Source organism: Sus scrofa, chromosome 12, assembly GCF_054392235.1.
Source record: "Sus scrofa isolate SSC_HxYL_T2T_F1_AM1 chromosome 12, Sscrofa_HxYL_maternal_Yorkshire_Landrace_v2.0, whole genome shotgun sequence".
Taxonomy (NCBI): Eukaryota; Metazoa; Chordata; class Mammalia; order Artiodactyla; family Suidae; genus Sus; species Sus scrofa.
In genome coordinates, this window is record NC_139394.1 from 7,573,990 (window position 1) to 7,594,841 (window position 20,852).

Genomic DNA, 20,852 nt, shown 5'->3' on the forward strand with positions numbered 1-20,852 from the left:
CCTCTGTCTGCTAGTGACTAGTGCAACCTGACGGCTGGGATAAGCAGAACCTCTTCAGACATTGTCTCACGTCCCCTGGAGGGTGAAGCCAGCCCTGACTGAGAGCCACTAAGAAGGATGGATCATAATAGGACAAATTTAGGCGAAAGAGAGAGTGGAAGTGGGGGAGAGTCTTCATGGTTAAAGAGAGAAGGAATCGGAGGTGGGAGCCTTCTTCTCCGGGGGCCAAAATGGGGGGTTCAGGACAGGCAGGTAAACTGGAGAGCGGGACCAGGCCATGCCCCCCAGCCAATGACCTCATTCAGCCTGCTCCTACCGCACCAGGGCAGCGGCTGCGGAAGCTGGAGCCCAAGGGGTCCACATGCACCCCGGCTCATCATTAGCCCTGACCTTGGACGGTGGGCCGGGAGGGGGCTGGGGTAGAGGGAGGGGGCAGCCTCAGACCAGATGGGGACTCACAGGAGCAGCCACAGGAATCGAATCCCTCAGCCTCAGGGCTGGAAGGGATCTGCACGCACATCTGCTTCCACCCCTTACACGGGTGAGAAGACTGAGGCCAGCCGTAGGGAAGCCGTGTGCTCCTGTCCTGGCCTGAGCCCAGCCTCCCTCCCCCTTCCCCCAGCCCTCACCCACCCCCACAATCTACACTAAAGGACCAGGGCCCCTGCGGGAGACTCCCACGTGAGGAAATGGTCACCATCCCTGTCCCATAGTGTCCACTTTAAAATATTTCGGTCTGGCTCTGTCCCAACGCCCATCGCCTCATTAGCTGGAGGTTAAAAGAGCTCCCGGGGGCTGGGGGAGGGGGATGGCATCATTAGGGTACTCGGCCGGCCTCGGGGCAGGAGGCTTTGTCTTCCTACTTCCTGGAGCCCAGCAGGCAGGGTGACACTTGGCACTCGAACCCCCAAAACCAGAAGAAGGGGGGACCCCGGCGCAGCCTGCAGGAGCGACTAGGCTGTTTAAACATCGTGGGGATGTTTATTTGAGAGCCTGTTTAAAACTCTGTACCATTCACCTAATGGGAAAATTTGAAAAGAATTCAACTGGATTTGTCCTTGTTAAACTTACATTAAGGATGTTTAACAGCTGTCTCGAGTGCATCCCATTAAGATCCTGGGATAGACTTGACAAACGAGTGGTTTTGTTTGTCCTCAGGAGGGGTGGGGTGGAAGGAGGTGCGGGGCAGGGTCGCAGGCATGGTGCTCTGGCACCCACGGCAGCGGGGGGCCCCCAGCTCCCCACTTGAACAAGCCCTTTGCCCTGCCTGCAGACCAGGTCGCTGAGGGGCTACCAGATGGGATTCCAGCAGCGGGAACCAGCTTGGGAGCAAACTGCCCATTTGTGGACCACTCCGTGGCCCGGCCAGCATCCTTTTTCTCTCTCAACCAGCCCAGCCCATCCCACTTTCACAGACCAGCTTCCAGGAGAAAGAATCAGAAACCCCAAGAAGGGGGCTGTGGGGGGTGGGACCCCAGAAGTCTGTGTGGCAGGCAACCTGTGGCCTTGGAATCAACCTAAACGGCTTCAGGAGTAGGTTCAGCCGTGATTCCGGAACCGTCCTGCTCATTTCTTAATAAAATATGTTTCGGTCATTCATTCATTGACTCACTCATTCATTCCAGTGAGTGACTTTCTTTAGTGCTGGATGCTCCTGGTACAGAGGGTCGCCCTGCCATCCATGCTGCAGCACAGAAAGGGTAGAATTCGGAGCTCTGGCCCCTAGCCCAGGCCTGGGGTGGGGGGCAGGGAAGCATCCCGTGGACGGTCTCAGACCCCTGGACGTTGCTGTCTTTGGGTCGGGTCCCCAGCGCTGGCAGCATATTGGGACTCTGCAAACTCAGCATGGCCGGAGTATAGGCTGTAAGTGGATCCGGGAGGCAGGCTGGAGGAGGGGGTCCTGGGGGCACCCGGCATCTGGTCCCTGCTCCCATCCCTGGATGCTCAGAGCCGCTCAGCCCCTCAGAGGAGTCCCTTTCCTCTTCCCAGAGCCATCACCCTGGAGAACACCCTCGTCATCCTGTCAACCGTGGCTCCCGACGCGGGCCGCTACTACGTGCAGGCGGTTAATGACAAGAACGGCGATAACAAGACCAGCCAGCCCATCACTCTCGCCGTGGAGAGTAAGTAAGCGGCAGGACCTGGGACCCGTGGCGGAGCGCGTCATTAAATCTCGGGAATGGGGCTCTGGGGGGTCATTGCGAAGATGGAGTGGCGGGGTGGCGGGGGGAGGCTGCGGGAGGGCAGGGAAGAGCTGACTTGAGGAGGAGGAGACCCAACTGGGGGTGGGAGTGGGAGGCGGAGGCCAGGAGGGGGCTGGATTCTGCACCCCATTCCCCTGACGAGTCTGCGATCCAATCAGGAGAGGAGATGCTTAGCTTGGCTGTGAGCTGGGCCCCTGGAGGCCTGGGGAGGGCGTGGAACGTCGGAGAAGGCGTGTGCAGCAGAGGGTTACGGCCGCCCTTGCGGCTCAGGTGCTGATGGAGAGAGCCCGCCAGGAGACGGGAGGCTCATTTTTACAGAAATAGACTACCCGCCTCTATGCAGCTGGCACCTAAAAAGCACCACGTTGACTTGGAGCCAAGCCACCCTCGCTGATGGGAACACAGGCTCTCACCTCAAAGTGCCCCTGTGCCCATCCCCAGAGACCACCTGGCCCCCTGGAGGGGGAGGCGAAGCTCTCCCCGGTGGCAGAGCCCAGGGAGGAGCAGATTTAAAGGGGGACTCCTTGAGTTTCCTTGGCCGAGAAGTATTTCTCCATCCAAGACCGCAGGCAGGCTCCTGACCCTGGCTGCTTCTCCCCACCCGGGCCGGGCCCCCCCTCCACGTGCCATCCCAGGGATAGAGAGGTGGGTGTGGGAGGAGGCCACAGCTTCCGGAAGCAGCCGAGCAGCCACACAGCCTGGGGGAGCCAGATGTTCTAATCCCTCCACATCTGCACAACTGCTGCTCCAAAGCCAGCCTCATTTGCCACCCATGGTCCCGCTGGGACACCCCTGCCAGTGGCAAGATAAGGGTGCCGGCCAGCATGGGACCTCCTGTGTCCTTCCTCAGATCCCAGCCTGTCCTTCCAGAAAGCCCCGAACATTCCCCAGCCCAGACCCTGCCCATTCCTGGGCCCTCTGGGCACCAGCAGAAGCCCTCCCACGACCTCAGTTATGGCTCCTGTCTGCCAAGAAAGAGACCTGGATGCAGGGAGACGGGTTCCAGGCTGGATACTGAGCTCTCGGGGTCACGGGTGTAACCTCTGACGTTGACCGGTCTCAGTCTAGTGCAGGCAACCTGGAGCCCAGCCCGTGACCGGGGGCGCTGTTGTATCTCTAAGAAAAGGAATATAACTGTCAGAGGGAGATGTTTCGCCCCCTGTGTTTTCCAGGGATCAGAGCACCTGGGGTCTAAGAGAATCAAATTGTTTGGCAGGAGGGATGCTCACGCTCTGAGTCAAGGCCAGGCGTCTTCCTGGGTAACTCAGTCGATCCTGAGACCAAGGTTGGAGCCACCTGCTCTAGGCCCCTCATCCAGCACCCAACGTCCTCCTGGCCGACAGGAGGCGGTGTGATCACTCTGTGCTCCATGTCACCCCGCCCCCGAGCCCTCTGGCTGGTCCCACAGAGGCAGGCAGGGTCCATTAGGACCCCAGTGTCTGCTCCAGCCTCCCCACACCGTCGTCTGTTTCTCTCCCATCTCCTCTTGTCTCCTGCTCTCACGCAGGGAACAAGACTGGTTTGAGAGCAGAATTAGCTGGTTTTCAGCTAATTTCTCCTCCCACGAGTGACTGCACTTCGAATCCCTGTTCCTGTCACTGACACAAATCCCGCAGCTGCCTGCCTGCCAGCCAGTACACTAAAAGGGATTGTCACTTGTCCCACCACCGGTTGCATCCACCCTCCTGTCTCACCCCAGCCTCACCCCTCCCCTCTGACCCCCTCATCCCGCCTCTGCTCAGCAAAGCTCAGCTGCTCAGCAACACCCGTGCTCTTTGGAAGCCAAAACAGCGAGCAAAGCTCAGTGGCCCCCTGCCCAGGTGTCACCCAGGTGACCTCACACAGACTGTCACAGCTCTTAAAAAGTCCGACCCTGGGGGGTGGTCCCAGAGATCGGAGCTGCACTGTCCAGTAAAATGATAATGATAATGTGAGCCACAGACACGGTGAAATTGGCCAGGAGCCTTGCTTTTTAAGAAAGAAAAAGAAACATGTGAAATTAATTTGATCACATTTTGTTTAATGCAACATATCCAAAATATTACCGGTTTCACACACAATCCATATAGAAAATATTAATGAGATACTTTACACTGGGCTTTTTTTTTTCCTACTAAGTCTTTGAAATCCGTGTGTATTTTATACTTAGAGCTCATTTCAATTTGAATGCTGAATTTTCACCTGAAATACGTGATCTGTATTTAGAATTCAGAAAATTTACAGCTGGAAAGGTGGCCTTGTGTGCCCAAGTTGTTCTGCACATTTTTAAAAGTGTTCTAATAACTGATTTGGGGATCAGCTTTCAATTAAATGTAAATTAGATAAAATTAAGTCCCATGCAATCGAAGGGACACCAGTCACATTTCAGGAGCGTAGAGCCACCTGTGGTTCTCTGGCCCCCCTGTGTTAGACAGGGCAGGTCGGCCCTGGGCTCGTGGGCAGCTGGAAGCCTGCCCAGCAGAGGGGAGCAGCTCGCCTCCCTGCCCTGCCACCCGCTTGACCTGCGACCCAGTCACGTGGTCCCCAAGCCACAGTTTCATCTGTGATGTGATGCTGATGGCAAAGCTGAGCTGGGAGGATTCAGTGAGGTGACTCGGGGAGACTGGATCACAGTGGGTGTCCCCCATTGCACTGTTATCAAAATCATCCTGGGGCAGCGGGCCCCAACTTTGCCCCAGTATGGGGAGCCCCTAAGCTTCCTCCCACCCCAGGGCCCCATCAACCATCCTGAGCTCAGGTGGAAGATGCGAGTCCTCCTTGCTCTGTTTTTGTTTTTTTTTTTTCTTTTTCTGTCTTTTCAGGGCCGCGCCCATGGCATATGGAAGTTCCCAGGCTAGGGGTTGAATTGGAGCTGCAGCTGCCAGCCTACGCCACGGCCACAGCAGCGGAGGATCCAAGCTGTGTCTGCGACCTACACCACAGCTCACAGCAACACCAGATCCTTAACCCACTGACAGGGATGGAACCCTTGTCTTCACGGATACTAGTCGGGTTCATTACCACCGAGCCACAACGGGAACTCCCTCCTTGCTCTGGTTTGCATGTAATGGTTCCACTTGACCTTTGGGGCCCTGTTCACCCCACTGTCTGATGGGGGGCAAATGAGGCAGGTGTCTTCCATCCCGTGCCTGAGCACGGCCAGGGGTCCCCTCACCCTAGCCAGCCATCCGGAGACCCGGAGCCGGCAGCATCCTCCGTAGCAGAGAGCACCTGACGGAAGGTGTGTCCTGCTGCTGAGGGCGGGCCGTGCCCAAGCTGTCCCTCTCTGCCTTCACTACCCAGGAGGCTCCCTTCCCATCGCTCCCATGTGCCAGGCATTGTCTGGACACTTCGCTGTTGGATCATTACAGCAGTCCCTCGAGGCAGGCCATCAGCACCCCCACAGGTACAGACGAGAAAGCTGAAGGAGCAGAGGCCAAAGAGGTGACACATTTACTTCCCAGTGACCTTGGCTAATGATGCACAAACCCGAGAACGGGAGTGGGTGCCCCTGGCTGCAACTCGCATCATTAACCGCTCCCCAAATGTCCCAGAGGGAAGCAGAGCTCCCTTTTGGCTGCCGGCCACTGGGAGAGCCCTGCTGTCTGCTTTCTTCGACTCCGCTCGGGAAGTCATCCGCCCGCCCAGTCCTCAGCTCTGGGTCCTGGCCGCCACTGCCAGCTCCTTGCCCTCTCCCCTTCCCCCGTCACTGGCGACCTCCTGGTTGCGAATCCTCTTCCTCCATCCGGGTTCTCCTTGACTGCTCAGGAAGTTCAGCTCCGTTGACACTCCCCCCTCCCCGGCCCCGGGCACCCCTGTTGTATCTGAGCTTCCAGAACACTCCATGTCTCACACTGTTCTGTCCCCTGCTTCCTTCTTCCCTGCAGTGAACAAGCCCACGCCTGGTTCTTGGCCCTTTGTCCCTCCCACCCCCAACCCTGGTCCCCAGGCTCCCCCTGGTCCCACCATCCTGTTCTCGCTGGGCCCCTCGCCGCCCGGCCCTCCTGCCCCACGTTCCTAAACAGCCCTCCTGAGCATCTTTGTTCCGGCATCTCAAACCCAGGGAGACGAAAATCCCAATCCATCCCTCTTCTTTGCAAATCAGTTCCTCTCAGGCTTACCTTTCCTCTGTCAAGGGGGCCCCCTCTCCAGGCACTTGTCCTCGTGGCTGTCAGCCCTCTGTTCCCAGGTGCCCCCCTAGGGCCAACTTCCAGCCCACAGCCCAGCTTGCCAATACTCTCACCTGGCCCCGATCTAACCTCTCCCAGTCCAATCTGCCTTGACTCCCCCTTCCCAGGGTGGAAAATGGGTTTCACCTCATTGGCTTGCTCTGATCCATTCTTGGCACTGTGTTAAGAAGGATTCTGAGGACACATCTGGGCTCAGCCAGGAAAAGCACAGTAACCAATCAGGAAAGGGCAGCATGTGGGCCAGGATCTCCTCTGGGACCACACCCCCCACCATCCATCCTAGTGCTCTAGGGGCCCCTCCGCATTGCGGCCGTATTTATCTCCAGCTCCCCTCATTTGTCCCTCTGTCATTCATGCAGTGAAGTTCTGGAATGTTCTTCTTCCTTCTGGCTTCTCTGAGCTCCATGCGCATTCCCCCATCTCCTGGGAGTCTCCAGGGAGCGCTTGAGGCTTTGCTTGATCTCTCGTAGCAGCTAACATGTAGGTCCTCTTTCCCTGGGTCAAGAGCCGCCTGAGGGTCTGCAGCCTCACCTCCTGGTAGCCTCTGGCTCCATCAGTTGGTCCTGGCTGGGCTGCGGGTGGGAAGAAGAAGCAAGGAAATTCCCCCCACCTTCCACAAGCACAGGCAGGCAAGTCCTCAGAGGAGGGACTGTCATCTGTGGAGCTCCTACTATGTGCCCGGTACTCTGTTTCACCCGGGACCAGCTTAGCCGCACCCCGACAGGACCCTCCTTCCAAGCACCCACCACATACATCTTTAATCTCTTGAACATCTAAGCACAGATCTGGCTTATTCCCCAACTGTGCTTGCCATGAGGACAGACCCCTGCCCATCCTGCTCAGTGGGGACTCCCGGCACTCAGCCTGGCACATACTGAGTCCTTGCCCAGAAAAGACATGACACGTCAGGGGCTAAACCCACACCACCCTAAGAGATGGTGATTTTTTTAACCCCCATTTTGCAGCTGAGAAAACTGAGACTCAGGAGGTAAATTGGCCAGCTGGAGTCATGCCCAGGACGCCTGGGGCAGAAGGAGCTTTGGAACCAGGGCTTCCTGACCCTGAGGTCCTCCCTCGCTGAATCCAGGGCCCCTCCCCTCAAGCCCTGCCAGCTGCCACCTGGACCTGGGCAGGGCTCCTGGGTCCCCGGTGGGTGTCAATTTCCTCTGCCCCCCCACTCATTCCCTCCCAAAGCCAGCAAGCTAGCCCTGAGGTCCGGGGGCAACCCTCGTATTTTTAAACTCCGAGGGCTCTGTTTATCCATCTACGCCGTGGGGCTCTAACTGTCTGTCTCCTCCTCGTGCCCCATTAATCTGGGCCGCAGTACCTGCGCACCCCGGCATGTAATAAACAACGTGGAGCACACTTTTATGGATTCAGCTATATCAGCAGCTTTCAATCCGATCGCTCTTTATGGCACCTACATGAGGCTTTTATATTGTTGCAATTATTTTGCTTTATATGCTCCCTTCCCCCCCCCATTTTACTTTTTTACATTTTTTTCCCATTCTACCTGGGCCTTTCCCAGCGAGGCTTGGAGGGGAGGCAGGAAAACCTTTCCTGGGGCTGCCAGGGTGGCCCAGGGCAGCCGTGGGGCTGCAGCCTGACTTCCCCATAAAGGATGTCCTCTTGCTGTTGCCCCAAGGCTGTGCATGTCACCGTGGCCTGCCACCTCCAGAACTTCCTGGAAAGGCGCCAACTGGATGGATCTGTCAGGAGAGAAAAAGTCCTTGGCGCTTGTATTTTTAGGAGCCGCGGGGCAGGTGTACAGAGACTATTGGAGTTTCTGCCAATATTGGGTCTGCACTGACCCACAAAGATAAGAACCTGGCCACTTCTTAAAGGACTCAAAAAATGAAAAAGGAAACGCTGGTTGAGGGTATTGTTTTGCTTTATAAAACCCACTCGTGCTAAGTGCTCTTTCCTTCTAACTGCTGACCCTGGAAGTTAAACAATAACAGCTTTAATCCCACCCTTCATTCCCCTAATATATTTGAGCACCTACTCTGTGCCGTGTGACATGTTTCGGGAAGTGGCAGTGAGCAGAACTGGCTTCGCTCAGGCTGCTGTGACAGAACACTACAGACTGTAGGGCTTAAAGGCAGGCATTTACTTCTCACGGTTCTGGGGGTCCAAGATCAAGGTACCAACGCGGTGGGTTTTGGCCGAAGGCCTTCTTCCTGGTCTGCAGATGGTCGCCTTCTGGTTATGGCCTCACATGGCCGAGAGAGAGAGAGAGAGAGAGAGAGAGAGGGAGAGAGGGAGAGAGAGAGAGAGCAGAGCAGTGGGGTGGAGTCTCGTCCTCATCTTCTCAGGGCACTAACCCAGTTGGATTAGGGCCCCATCCTTATGACCTCATTTAACCCATTACCTCTCGAAGACCCCATCCCAAGTTCACAGCAGGGGTTAGGGCTTCAACAGACAAAAAGGCATTCAGTCCAAAGCAAAGACAAATGAGATTCCTGCCTCGGAACCGGAACCGTATTTATTCCTAAGGCTGCCTTCACGAAGGACCACAGGCTGGGTGGCCTATTGCAACAGAAGTTTATTCTCTCAGCTCAGGAGGCTGGAAGTCTGAACCCCCAGTGCCAGCAGGCCCGAGTTTTCTCTGGGGAGGGTCTTTCCTGCCTCTCCAAGCCTCCGGGGTTGCTGGCAGTCCTTGGTGTTCTTGGCTTGTAATTCATCACCGCAGTCTCTGCTTCCACCTTCACCTGGCCCTTCTCCCCCGTGTGACTCTGTCTGAAGATCCCCCGTCTTATAAGGACACCTCATAAGGGCCTCAGCTGAACTTGATTACACTTGCAAAGACCCAACTTCCAAATAAGGTGACATTCACAACTGCCATGGACATGAACTTGGGGGACAGGATTCAAGCCAGTACAGGGAGTTTGCATTCGGCTGGAAGAGGTGGCAAATGAAGAAGAAAGCCAGCAAGATGAGAGCAGGTGGAGAGAAGGATCTGGGAGGCAAAATACCAGGACAGAGGCATGAGGAGGAGGGCGTGGCTGCATTACAGGAGGAGTGGGGAGGCCTCGGAGGTCTCCAGTGGGCTCCCTAGGGACACTGTGGAGGAGGAGGGGTGGGAGGGTTCCTGGGATCAGTGTCTGAGGTTCAGCTCTGGGGCTGCTTGGGTGGCTGCCCCATGGCCCCCTGCCCCCCCACATGAGGTCAGAGGTCTCCCAGGGCAGCCCCCCAGTACGGGCCGGACACAGATGGGATTTCCGGCCTCTGTTCCCAGCTAACACCTGCCCTCTCCCCAGATGTTGGGGGCCCTGCAGACCCCATTGCTCCAACCATCATCATTCCTCCCAAGAACACCAGCGTGGTGGCCGGGACCTCGGAGGTGACCATGGAGTGTGTGGCCAATGCCAGGTGGGTATCCCACCCCACCCCCACTTTACTCCAGCAGGGGCTCCGGACCTGTGGGCGCCGGAAGACCAGTCGAAATTCAGAAAAGTCCCCAAGTGGCCCACGAGGACCCATGAGAGCCGATGAGGTATTGCGCCTGGAGGAGGGAAGACGAGCTGTCAGAGGCTGTCCCCTGTGGCCAGGCCTGCTCGTTCTCTGCGGCCCAAGAGGAGAGACTGGGCCTCAAGTGGGAGTTACGGGGCAGAGATCCCAGCCCGGGATATTTGGGGCAGGCCAGGGATCCGCTCCCTTCCAACATGCTGAGCAGCCTAGAGATGGGCGGCTGGCCTCGGCCAGCCCTGCCCTCCCTGCATGCAAGTACGGGCAAGAGTGAAGCTGCCCTGGGAGACAGGTCACGTGATGGACTTGGCAGGAGGGCAGACCTGGAGTCAAGGGCAATTGCAGCCCCTTCTCTTTTTTTTTTTTTTTTTTTTTTTTGTCTTTTTGCCTTTTCTAGGGCCGCTTCCACGGCATATGGAGGTTCCCAGGCTAGGGGTCTAATCGGAACTACAGCCGCCGGCCTATACCACAACCACAGCAATGTGGGATCCAAGCCGCATCTGCAACCGACACCACAGCTCACGGCAATGCCGGATCCTTAACCCACTGACCGAGGCCAGGGATCGAACCCGAAACCTCATGGTTCCTAGTCGGATTCATTAACCACTGCGCCACGACGGGAACTCCTGTAGCCCCTTCTTAGCCATGTACGACACTCACTTCCCTTACTCAAGAAACAATTACTGCACCTCATCGTGTGTGGGCACCATGCCAGTGCCCTCCCGTAAAACCTCCCTTCTCCCAACAACTACCCTGCCTAGGTGTCACTACTCTGAAGCCCAGAGAGGGCAAGCAACTTACCCAAGGTCACCCAGCTGGCTGATGGCAGTTGCAGTGCAACAGGCCACCTCCCCCAAGGCCTGTGCTCACTCTGGGCCTCAGTGTCCTGGGATGTAAAACCAGAATGATCCAGCACCTCCCTTGGCAGTATGGCCTGTAGGTAGAGTGCTGGAACCAGTCTGACCTGACACCTCCGAGGTGCTCCAGAAAGAGGATCTGATGTGCTTGGGTGGGAAGTTAGCCCAAGAGCCCCGAGGTCACCTCCCACTGACGATTCCTAGAGAGCGTGTCCCCGTAGCGGCGTCTCTAAAAGCATGCTCCTCGGAACCTGAGTTTCTCACGAGCACAGGAAAGGCCTCCAGGTTGCAACAGAGCACGTAGGGCACAGAGAACCTGCCTGATGCCCTTCACACCACTCCCGTGGGCCACGGAACCCCTTTTGCTTTTTGCTTTTTTTCATGGCCATACCCGTGGCGTATGGAAGTTCCCAGACTCCTTTTGTTTTTTTGTTTTTTTTCATGGCTGCACCCACAGCATAAGTAAGTTCCCAGGCCAGGGATTGAATCCAAGCCTCAGCGGTGATCTACACTGCAGCTGTGGCAATACTGGATCCTTTAACCCTCTGTGCCGGGCCAGCAACCCGATCCTTACCTCCGCAGCAACCCGATCCACTGCAGTTGGATTCTTAAACTACTGCCCACAGTGGGAACTCCTGGACCCCTCTTTTGTGGGACCTCTCTGAGCCCCCAGGAAACTGTCAAGACCCCACCTTGACAGATCCGCCCTCAGGGACCCATCAGGTGCCAAACTGGAGAGCCGGGCAAACCCAAGCTCAGGGGTCCTTGGGGTGCCGGGGGTCAGTGATGAGGGACAGAAGACCAATCCCGCCCTTACCCCTCTCCAAGAGTTGGGGAGGGGGCAGTATGTCCACCTGCCTGCCTTAATTTCCCCCTCTCCAAACTTTGGGGGTTCTCTCCCTTACCTGTCACACCTTCCTACCGACTGATCTCGGTCAGATGGCGCTTGGCACATGGAGGAGAGCAGAAGAAAAAGAGATGCATGGGAAAGGCCCCTGCCTGCTTTCCAGAGCCTCAAGCATGAGTTATCCCCAGGACCGGGTCCTGCACCAATGCCCCCACCCTCCCCACAAGGCCTGGGTGGGCACAGTCGTACCCATTTTGCAGATGGGGGAACTGAGCCCAGGGCACTGAAAGTCTCCCCCAAAGGCTCTGCTCCCTGAAAGTGTCAGGGGCGTGGCCAAACCCAGGCATCTGGCCACCCTCCCCCTGCCCTACAGGCTTGCTCTCCTTACCACGCCCCACCCTGCCTCTCCGGCCTCTGAAAGCCTCTGCGGCTGAGCGCCCGCCCTCCCCTCCATCCCCTCCCCAGGCCTCTAATCAAGCTGCACATCATTTGGAAGAAGGATGGGGCACTGCTGTCTGGCGGCATCAGCGACTACAACCGTCGGCTCACCATCCCCAACCCCACGGGCAGCGACGCGGGTTACTACGAGTGTGAGGCTGTCCTGCGCAGCAGCAGTGTCCCGTCTGTTGTCCGCGGAGCTTACCTGTCTGTCCTGGGTGAGATGGGGCAGGGGGGCAGTGCTGGGGTTCCCCTGAGGGGGAGGGACAGCACAGCTGGAGCCTACTTCAGGATGACCCAAACCGTGGCTATATCAACAGGAGCATGGCTCTGATACCCTCCCTGGGTCTTTCCTCCTGCAGAGCCGCCTCAGTTTGTTAAGGAGCCAGAGAGACACATAACAGCAGAGATGGAGAAAGTGGTGGACGTTCCCTGCCGGGCCAAAGGTAACTCATTGGAGACAAGGACCCCCAGACCTTCAGCCTCTTCTGTCCCTGACACCGACTTTTCTAAATTCCACCTCCTTCTTGGGGCATCATCGCTGAGCAGAGAGTCAGTCTGGCTGTAAGCAGACACGCCAGGAAACAAACAAGCCAAATTACCGTAATCTCGGGGCTGGAAATCAATCCCGTGTTACCATAACTTGAAGGTTACAAATGAATCCAAATTACCGTAATTTTCAGGATAGGTGACAAACCCAAATTACCCATCATTTGAGCACTGGAGACAATGCCACATTGTCAGAACTGCTAGAGCTTGGGTGCATCTCTGCCTGGCTTTGGGGCCATTTTGCTTTATCGTCCCCCACCGTTTCTACTTAACCCCTTGTCGGCGTTCCTGCAGACTCTACTTTTCCCATCCCCACCCTCACGCCTTCAAGTTCGACTGAGTAAAAGGCACCCGAAACCAGGGTGAACTCTGGGATGACGGGGTGATGAGGGAGACTGTGTGTGACAGGAGAAGGTTTGATGCTGAGCAGAGAGGAGAACGTAGCCCAGGTGGGGGGTCCAGTGGAGGGGGAATTACGACCTCTGTTCCGAGACCATCCAAAGGAAAGACAGAGATCCATTCATTTATGGAACAAACGTTTTGGGGGGCTTACCATGTGCTGATACTGTTCTTGGGGCAGGAAGGACCCAGAATGAACCGAACAGCCAAACCCCTGCAGTTACAAAACTTACGGTCTCTGGAGGGAGGCAGACAAACCAAGAAACAAATGCAGAGACCTCATTTCATTTCCTCTGAAACGCTGTGGCTTGTAAGGCGCCCCATTACTTCATGTGCCGCTAAGAAAGACAAAAGGCTGCCAGTTCAATTGTGACATGCTGTCGAGTGGAGACGCGTCCTGATCTCAGAGACGTCACGGTGTGAGAGGCTGTGCAGCCTCGGCCGGATGAAACGCGGTATCACAGGCTGTCGGGGTTGGAAACCACAGGGAGGGGAAAACGAGCAGGCTGAGGGGGCTTGGAGCCACAGGGTGGCCTTTCAAATGGGCTTTGGAGGGCTTTTCTGTAGAAGTCACATTTGAGCAGAGAGGCAGAGTGAGAGGTGGGAGGGCTGGGGTTACCTATGGGCTGGGGATGAAGCTTGGGCCAGGCTGGGGGTGAAGGGGTGCCCCCTTTCACCTCCCTGTGCAGACCTGGGGGGAGGGGCTTCTAGGAGCATCTGAAGGAACGCTCTTCCCATATGCACGTCCCTGGAACGAGGCTCAGTAGTCACATGGGTTAGGGACCCTGCTGGAGGTTCCCAGAGCACACAAAAGATTCTGCCAAATACAGCAGAAAAAAGTATAGTTGGTCCAACGCAGCATTTCCAAGTTAAACTAACCCCAGGACCTTTTAAATTTTTCTTGGAATGCCTACGAAATAAGAATTTGAGAATGGTTAACTCTAAGATCATCATCCACCACCACCCCCAAGACCAATAATGGCATCTCTGAGAAGGTTCTAGAAAGCAAGACACACTGGGGACACCCCCCCCCCTTGAGAACTTGCAGTGCCAGCCTCCACCTGAGCATCCCTCGGGGGCGGCTGACCCTGGGCGCTCGTCTCCCCCAGGTGTACCACCGCCCTCCATCACCTGGTACAAGGACGCGGCCGTGGTGGAGGTGGAGAGGCTGAGCCGCTTCCGGCAGCGGGGCGACGGGGGCCTGCAGATCAGCGGGCTGGTGCCCGACGACACGGGCATGTTCCAGTGCTTCGCCCGCAATGCGGCCGGCGAGGTGCAGACCTCCACCTACCTGGCCGTCACCAGTGAGTTGGCCTCTGCCGTCCTGCGCCGGTCCCTCCCGCCCAGGATGCGGCTTTCCTCCAAGCCAGGGGCTCCCGAGAGCAGGATGCTGTATGATGCAGAGACGTGGGTCCCAGGGGGCTCTGGCTGGTTATGCCCGCTGTTTCCAAAGCCAGTAGTTTTTTATAAACCAGAGCCTCGAGTTCAGGTTTAATGAAGGGTGACTCCCATTTCCCTTGTCACTGGGGGTGTGAGTTACCCTCGGGGTCGTCAGTTTCCCCCAAAAGGATGCTCGAGGGTCAAAGCAGGACAGGGACTGGTGTCACCTGGGTCCTTTCCCGGGGCGGGTCGTGAGGGGGGCCCTTGTGGGCCTTCAAGGCATCTTCCTGATGCTGGAGGTCTGTCAGGACACTTGCGTCCTTCCCTGAAGGGGGCCCACACCAGCGGGAGTGGCAGGGCAGGACGAGGACCGGGGGTGTGGCTAAGAGGCCCCACTCTCTCCATTTGCAGGCATCGCCCCCAACATCACCAGAGGCCCCCTGGACAGCACGGTGATTGATGGCATGTCGGTGGTGCTGGCTTGTGAGACTTCGGGGGCTCCCCGGCCGGCCATCACTTGGCAGAAAGGTACATGAGACTGATCTGCTTTGAGGGTGTGACCATGTGGCAAATACTAGCGCAGTCCTCAGGGCTCAGTTCTGGAGCTAGCCAGGTGGAGTTTCCCATGTACAGTTGGGAAGGTTGTGCACTGCACAACCAAAGAGCACCTCTTGTGTACCACGGGGTGTACCACAAGCCACCTCATTGGGCTCAAGGCTCAGCTCTACCTCTTGTGAGACCTGGGATCTTGGGTGAGTTACTGATTCACTCTGAGCCTCAAAGTTCCCATCCGTAAACTGGGGGCAGTAATACACATATCTGGGGGTGGCATGAAGTCTCGATGAGAGTATGAACAGCCTCCCCTGTGCTTGGGAAGTAGGGAAGCCCAACAAATGGCAGCTGTGTGATGTACTGTCCCCGGGGTGGTTGTTAATGCAGGCAGGAGGCCCCCCTCCTCCCCAGGCAGCTCCAGACACCTGAGCCAGCAAAGCCCAAGCCATCTACCTAGGTCCGCCCACCCCGTGCCTCCTCCACGCCTCTGCATTGTTCACACCTTCACAGCCCTCCCCGTGGACACACACACACCAGGACACACACAGGCAGGTACACAGGGTCATTCCCTCACACCCCCAAGTCTCTACTCCTATGAACCTCCTCCAAAGGTTTCACCCAGGCCCTCCCCCAAGACCCCTGCCCGTTTTGTTTCCCCACCTGCAGACATACAGACCATGGTGTGTTCATCTTGCTCATTGCCTGCCCCCGCCCACGAGGTCAGGGCTTTCAGTTTTATCCCCTGTCCCCCCAGGGATTAGAACGGAGTCTCATCCACAATAGATGCCCCACCTCTATTTGTGGGGTGAATGGGGGCACACCCAGGCACGTACTCAGGCCCGGAAGTAAACATACCCACCTAACACGCTCACTGTGCCCACACCCGTGGGCAGACAGACCCGCTCAGCCACAGGCTTGTGCATAGAGAGTCCCCCCTGTACAGGCAGGTGGGGTTTTCTTTCAAATAGTTGCATCCGCAAAAATCCCACACTCCCAGACTCGCTCTTGCACAAGGCACATCCTCTCCCCCTCTCTCTCTTTCCTCCTCTTTCCATGTCTCCCCCTGTCCCTCTCCCTCGCTCTTCCAGGGACCAGGCCTCCCTAGGTCCCACGGCAGAGGGAGGTCTGTGCAGACCAGGGCAGCCCGCACCCCATGCGCCTCTCTCTGCCCCGCCCCCGACTCCTTGCTGGCCCCGCCCACCACATCCCTCCGCCCATCGCCTCGCTCCACTCCCCTGAAGGTGACCCTCCCGAAGCATCCTTCCGCGGGACGCCTGTCACCACCTTGTCAGAGCTGTCTGTCCCCTCCCCGCCAGCCCAGGTGCTAGCTGCCTCCGAGGACTCTTCCCGGCGGCGTCGGGAGGCAGCGGCGGCTTCTCTGGTGAAGGGCAGACAGCGTGATGGGTGCAGAGACATCAGGAGACTCGGGCTCTGGGCAGCCCGCTCTGTGACCCCGTGCCCTGTGTCTGTCACCAAGTCAGAAAGCATTCTGGTCCTCAGTCCTGCCACCACCACCGCCCCCCAGCCCTTCCAGCCTTTCTAAAGCTGGGAGTCTGCCGGAACCCTCCCAGAAGGGCCGGGAGGCGAGGGCTGCGGTCTGGGCACCAGCCGTGTCAGAGGGCCGGGGGCGGGGGGTGGGGGGGCGCCGCCTGAACCCCCCACTGCCGCCCCAGGGGAGCGCATCCTGGCCAGCGGCTCTGTCCAGCTGCCTCGCTTCACGCTCCTGGAATCCGGCAGCCTGCTCATCAGCCCCACGCACATCTCCGACGCCGGCACCTACACCTGCTTGGCCACCAACTCTCGGGGGGTTGACGAAGCCTCGGCGGACCTGGTCGTGTGGGGTGAGTGTGCAGGAGGAGCGGGAGCTCTTGACACGCGCCCGTGGGTGAATGTGAGCGGCGCCTCAAGCCGCCAGCAACTCCACATCTGTCCCACCTGCGCTTCGTCCAAGAAGAACCTGGACGAGTTAATGCGGAAAACCGGGAGCAGGGGTCCCACTGAGCCAGGTCCTTGCCGTGCTTGGCCGAGCTGAGAGAAGACACCTGATGGGCATAGACTTTAGGGCAGAAATGAGCAAACGTTTTCTGTAAAGGACCAGATAGTAAATATTTTAAGGCTGTGTGGCCAGACAGTCTCTGTCACAGCTCAACCAGCTCATCCGTTTCATCCAGAAAAGCAGTCATAGATGATGCTTAATCCAGCAGGCATGGCTGTGTTCCAATAGGGAGAGAATTTACCCCAACAGGCCACCAACGGGACTGACCGCCCCCCTCCCCATGACTTGTGGTTGGCTGACCCCTGCTGGAGGCGGGGGTAACGTCTCAGAGCCCTTCCCGCCCCCAGATTGTATGTACCACGTGGGACCTGGTACCACACGTGGGGGTGGGGCCCCGGTCTAGGCTCAGTGGGGGTCCTGGTGGATGAGGCACTAGACCTGGGATCAGCCGATCTCTTTCACTCTGGCTGGACCACTGATTTGCTGGAAAAACATCCCCAACCATCCTTAGATTTCCGTTTCTTCATCCCTCGTGTGGGTTTGCGGGAGCAAAATTAAAAGAACCCCCACTATGGGCTTTAGGATCTGGCGTTGCCACTGGCTGCAGCAGAGGTCACAGATGCAGCTCGGATCCTGCGTTGCTGTGGCCGTGGCATAGGCCGGCAGCTGCAGCTCAGATTCGACCCCTAGCCTGGGAACTTCCACATGTGGCAGGTGCGGCCTTAAAAAGAAGAGGGAAAAAAAGAACACCGCCCCTCCGCACTCTGAACATAGCTTCTAAGAATTCACATAACAGGAGTTCCTGTCGTGGCGCAGCAGAAACAAACCCTACTGGTATCCATGAGGATATGGGTTCGATCCCTGTCCTTGATCAGTGGGTTGGGATCTGGCTTTGCCGTGAGCCGTGGTGTAGGTCACAGACAAGGCTTGATCTTGAGTTTCGGTGGCTGTGGTGTGGGCTGGCAGTTGTCGTTGCAATTGGCCCCCTTGACTGGGAACTCCCATATGCCGCAGGTGCGACCCTAAAAAGCAAAAAAAAAAAAATTTCACGTAACAGGGAAGCTCGTTGTTCTTAACATGCTGGGACATCCGCAGTGGATGACCAGTCCACCACGCGGCCCCAGTTCACCTGAAGACCCCCTCCCCCACGCCTGCATCCACCCGTCTCTCTGGAACCCACACCCCTTCCCACCACGCTGTCTCTCTGCTGTCTTTCAGCCCGGACCCGCATCACCAAGCCTCCCCAGGACCAGAGTGTCATCAAGGGTACCCAGGCCTCCATGGTGTGCGGAGTGACCCACGACCCCCGCGTGACCACCAGGTACTTCCTCTGCTGCGACCCCGTGGAGGCGGAAAGGGAGGGGCAGCTTTAGGGGTAGCAGGCTGCCGGGCGAGTGTCCATACCAAGGAGGTAAGTGTCTCCAGTGGGGTCAGAAAACAACCATTTATGGAGCAGGTGCAGGGCCAAGAGGCGGGGGTCGCTAAGTAAGTGCCTGGGGGCTGAGCCAGCATGAGCTGAATTGGGAGGGTGGCATGGGGAGGGGATGGGGACGTGGGGAGACAGAGGAAAGAGGGATGGGGTGGGAGAGGGGAAGGGAAAGAGGCATCTCTTTGGGGAGCCGTGGAGGCTCCAGGTTGCTGGTGAACCCACTGTTAGCACTGCCCCCAGACCTTACACCCTCTGCCCGTGGAGTGGACAGCAGAGGGCTCTGGGTAATGACAGGGCCAGGGCAGGTGAGGGCCCCAAGCTTGCCCTCAGAGAGACACATGTGAGGGGCAAGGGCCCAAATTGGGGCCACCCCGCCCCCATGGGAGCCCTCAGCAAGCCGCTTGGCCTGGAGGGAACCAGGTCCCCTGTGGAAGCCACTGGAGAAGCTGGGGGGGACAGAAGCAGCCAAGAAAGGCACGAAAGCTGGGATCCCTCCCAGGCTTGGGACAAAGACACATCCGGGGCCAACCTTGGGGAAGGCTTCTGGAACTAAAGCCAGGAGAAAATTGTCCTCTCAGGCTCTCTCTTGAGCTCCGGGATGCTGAGAGGAAAACCCAACTGCTTCCTTCGAAATAAATATTCCCTCCACATTGCTTCACTGTTTTGTGAGCAGTATCACTGCCGGAGCAACTGGCATGGAGGCTGGCAAGGCCGGGCATTGATGTCACTTGGAGTAATGGCCCTTCTGCTCTGGAGGCAGCTGCATCCTGGGGTGCCACCTGGTGGCTGCTAGGTATATGACATCCTGTGTGGCCCCACCATATGGGACCTGGGAAGCCACCTTTGGCTGCGAGGCTACTAGACTTTTAGACCAACAGCCCTTGTCAGAGGGCCCATCACAGACCCCAGTTCCAGAAGCACTTCTTTAAGCATTAAACATTGGCCTTTTAGGATGATTACCGTGTGGTGCCAGCGCAAATGTAGACATGAGCCCTGAAATCACGTAGATGAAGTTAGAACATGGTCAACAGATAATCCAGGATGTTTATTCCAGGGTTTATTGCATTTGCGTTAAAAACATTAATATACCAATTATACAAATGTCTTCCACGGAACCCACACAGTCTCCCCAGAGAATACTGCTGTAGGTCTTAGACCTGTACATAGTTGCTATAATTTTAGCATCTGTTAATGGAAAATATTTATTGCGACAAAAAGCTATATGCACTCAGTATAACTTTACACTAAATTGGCATTTTATTTATTGAAATATTATCTACTAATGCTTGGGAAATGTTTGCACATTTTGTTCATTTTCTGGACAAATCTTGTGAACGAAGATTCAGGGACCTCTTGCCATCTATCTTCAGGCCCACGTTCCAGGGGCCCCAATAAACTGCAGGTAGGAAATCACTGTTCCCGTTTACTGAGGGGGTCCTCGTCTTCAAGTGCAACTCTCCATCTGGGACAATCCTTTTCTTCTTTTTTTAACAGCCACACCGGCAGCATGTGGACGTTCCTGAGCTAGGAGTCGAATCGGAGCTGCAGCTGCCACAGGCATGGCAACAACAGATCTGAGCCACATCTGTGACTTACACCACAGCTCGTGGCGACACCAGATCCTTAACCCACTGATCGAGGCCAGGGATCAAACCCACATCCTCGCAGATACTATATCAGGTTCTTAACCCGCTGAGCCCCAACGGGAACTCCAGCAATGTTTTTTAGATGGGGAAGAGGACAGAACTGATCCTTCAACCGCCCCCCCCCAAGTTGGCAAAATCTGTGGCCAAGGCCACCCCCCCATCCCCCACCCTTGCCTGTCTTCCATCGGCTGGGAGGAGGGGCGCCTCCCTGCCCCCCTCCACCTTCCGGAGATGAGTCTTGGGCTGGGGAGCTGTCTTAAGTATTTTTTAGAACTCCCCGGGTGGTTCTTATGTGCAGGTAGGATGAAGACCCTTTTCCAGCTGCAGGAAACATACCAGGAATTCCCTAAGCAAACAAGCTAGAGACAGTCTGACCAAATCAGACTAAAATGGACGCCTCTTGGAGTTCCCGCTGTGGCACAGTGGGCTAAGGATCTGACTGCAGCAGCTTGGGTTGCTGCCGAGTCGAAGGTTCAAACCCTGCCCAGGGAACCGTGGGTGAAAGGATCTGGCATTGCCACAGCTGTGGCGTGGATCACAGCCTCAGCTTGGATTCAACCCCTGGCTCGGGAACTTCCATATGCTGGGGATGTGGCCATGAAAAAAAAATCATTCTGCATATCCTTATAATTAAATATTTTTGCACATCTTTGATTTTCTGAGGACTGTTGACTGTTATTTAAAGCTGAAAGGATGCCTGAAAACCACTCATCAAAATTGTTTAATAGCCAGCTATATCATTACAGGTTGTTTGGGGGATCTTTTTAACGTAAGTTTAATGGACTGATGGGTTGTTTCTTTTGTGTGTAACATTCTATTCATGGAGATTTTAAAACATACCCCAAGTAAGAGAATTGTGTCTTCAAATCCTCCAGCACCCACCTCTCAGCCCCGACCATTGGCAGCATTTCAGCCATC

General features: G+C 56.6%; 1 protein-coding gene across 4 annotated transcripts in view; it reads left to right on the forward strand.

The window, feature by feature from the left end:
- Window positions 1-20,852, forward strand: part of SDK2 (sidekick cell adhesion molecule 2) — a 287,945-nt gene that overhangs the window by 184,670 nt on the left and 82,423 nt on the right. For all 4 annotated transcript variants that reach the window (XM_084983440.1, XM_084983441.1, XM_084983442.1 and 1 more), the window contains 8 exons: window positions 1,990-2,123; window positions 9,634-9,745; window positions 12,011-12,201; window positions 12,346-12,429; window positions 14,041-14,235; window positions 14,723-14,839; window positions 16,537-16,704; window positions 18,078-18,180. In XM_084983440.1, coding sequence (XP_084839566.1) covers window positions 1,990-2,123; window positions 9,634-9,745; window positions 12,011-12,201; window positions 12,346-12,429; window positions 14,041-14,235; window positions 14,723-14,839; window positions 16,537-16,704; window positions 18,078-18,180 — 1,104 coding nt within the window. The remainder of the gene's footprint in view (window positions 1-1,989; window positions 2,124-9,633; window positions 9,746-12,010; window positions 12,202-12,345; window positions 12,430-14,040; window positions 14,236-14,722; window positions 14,840-16,536; window positions 16,705-18,077; window positions 18,181-20,852) is intronic.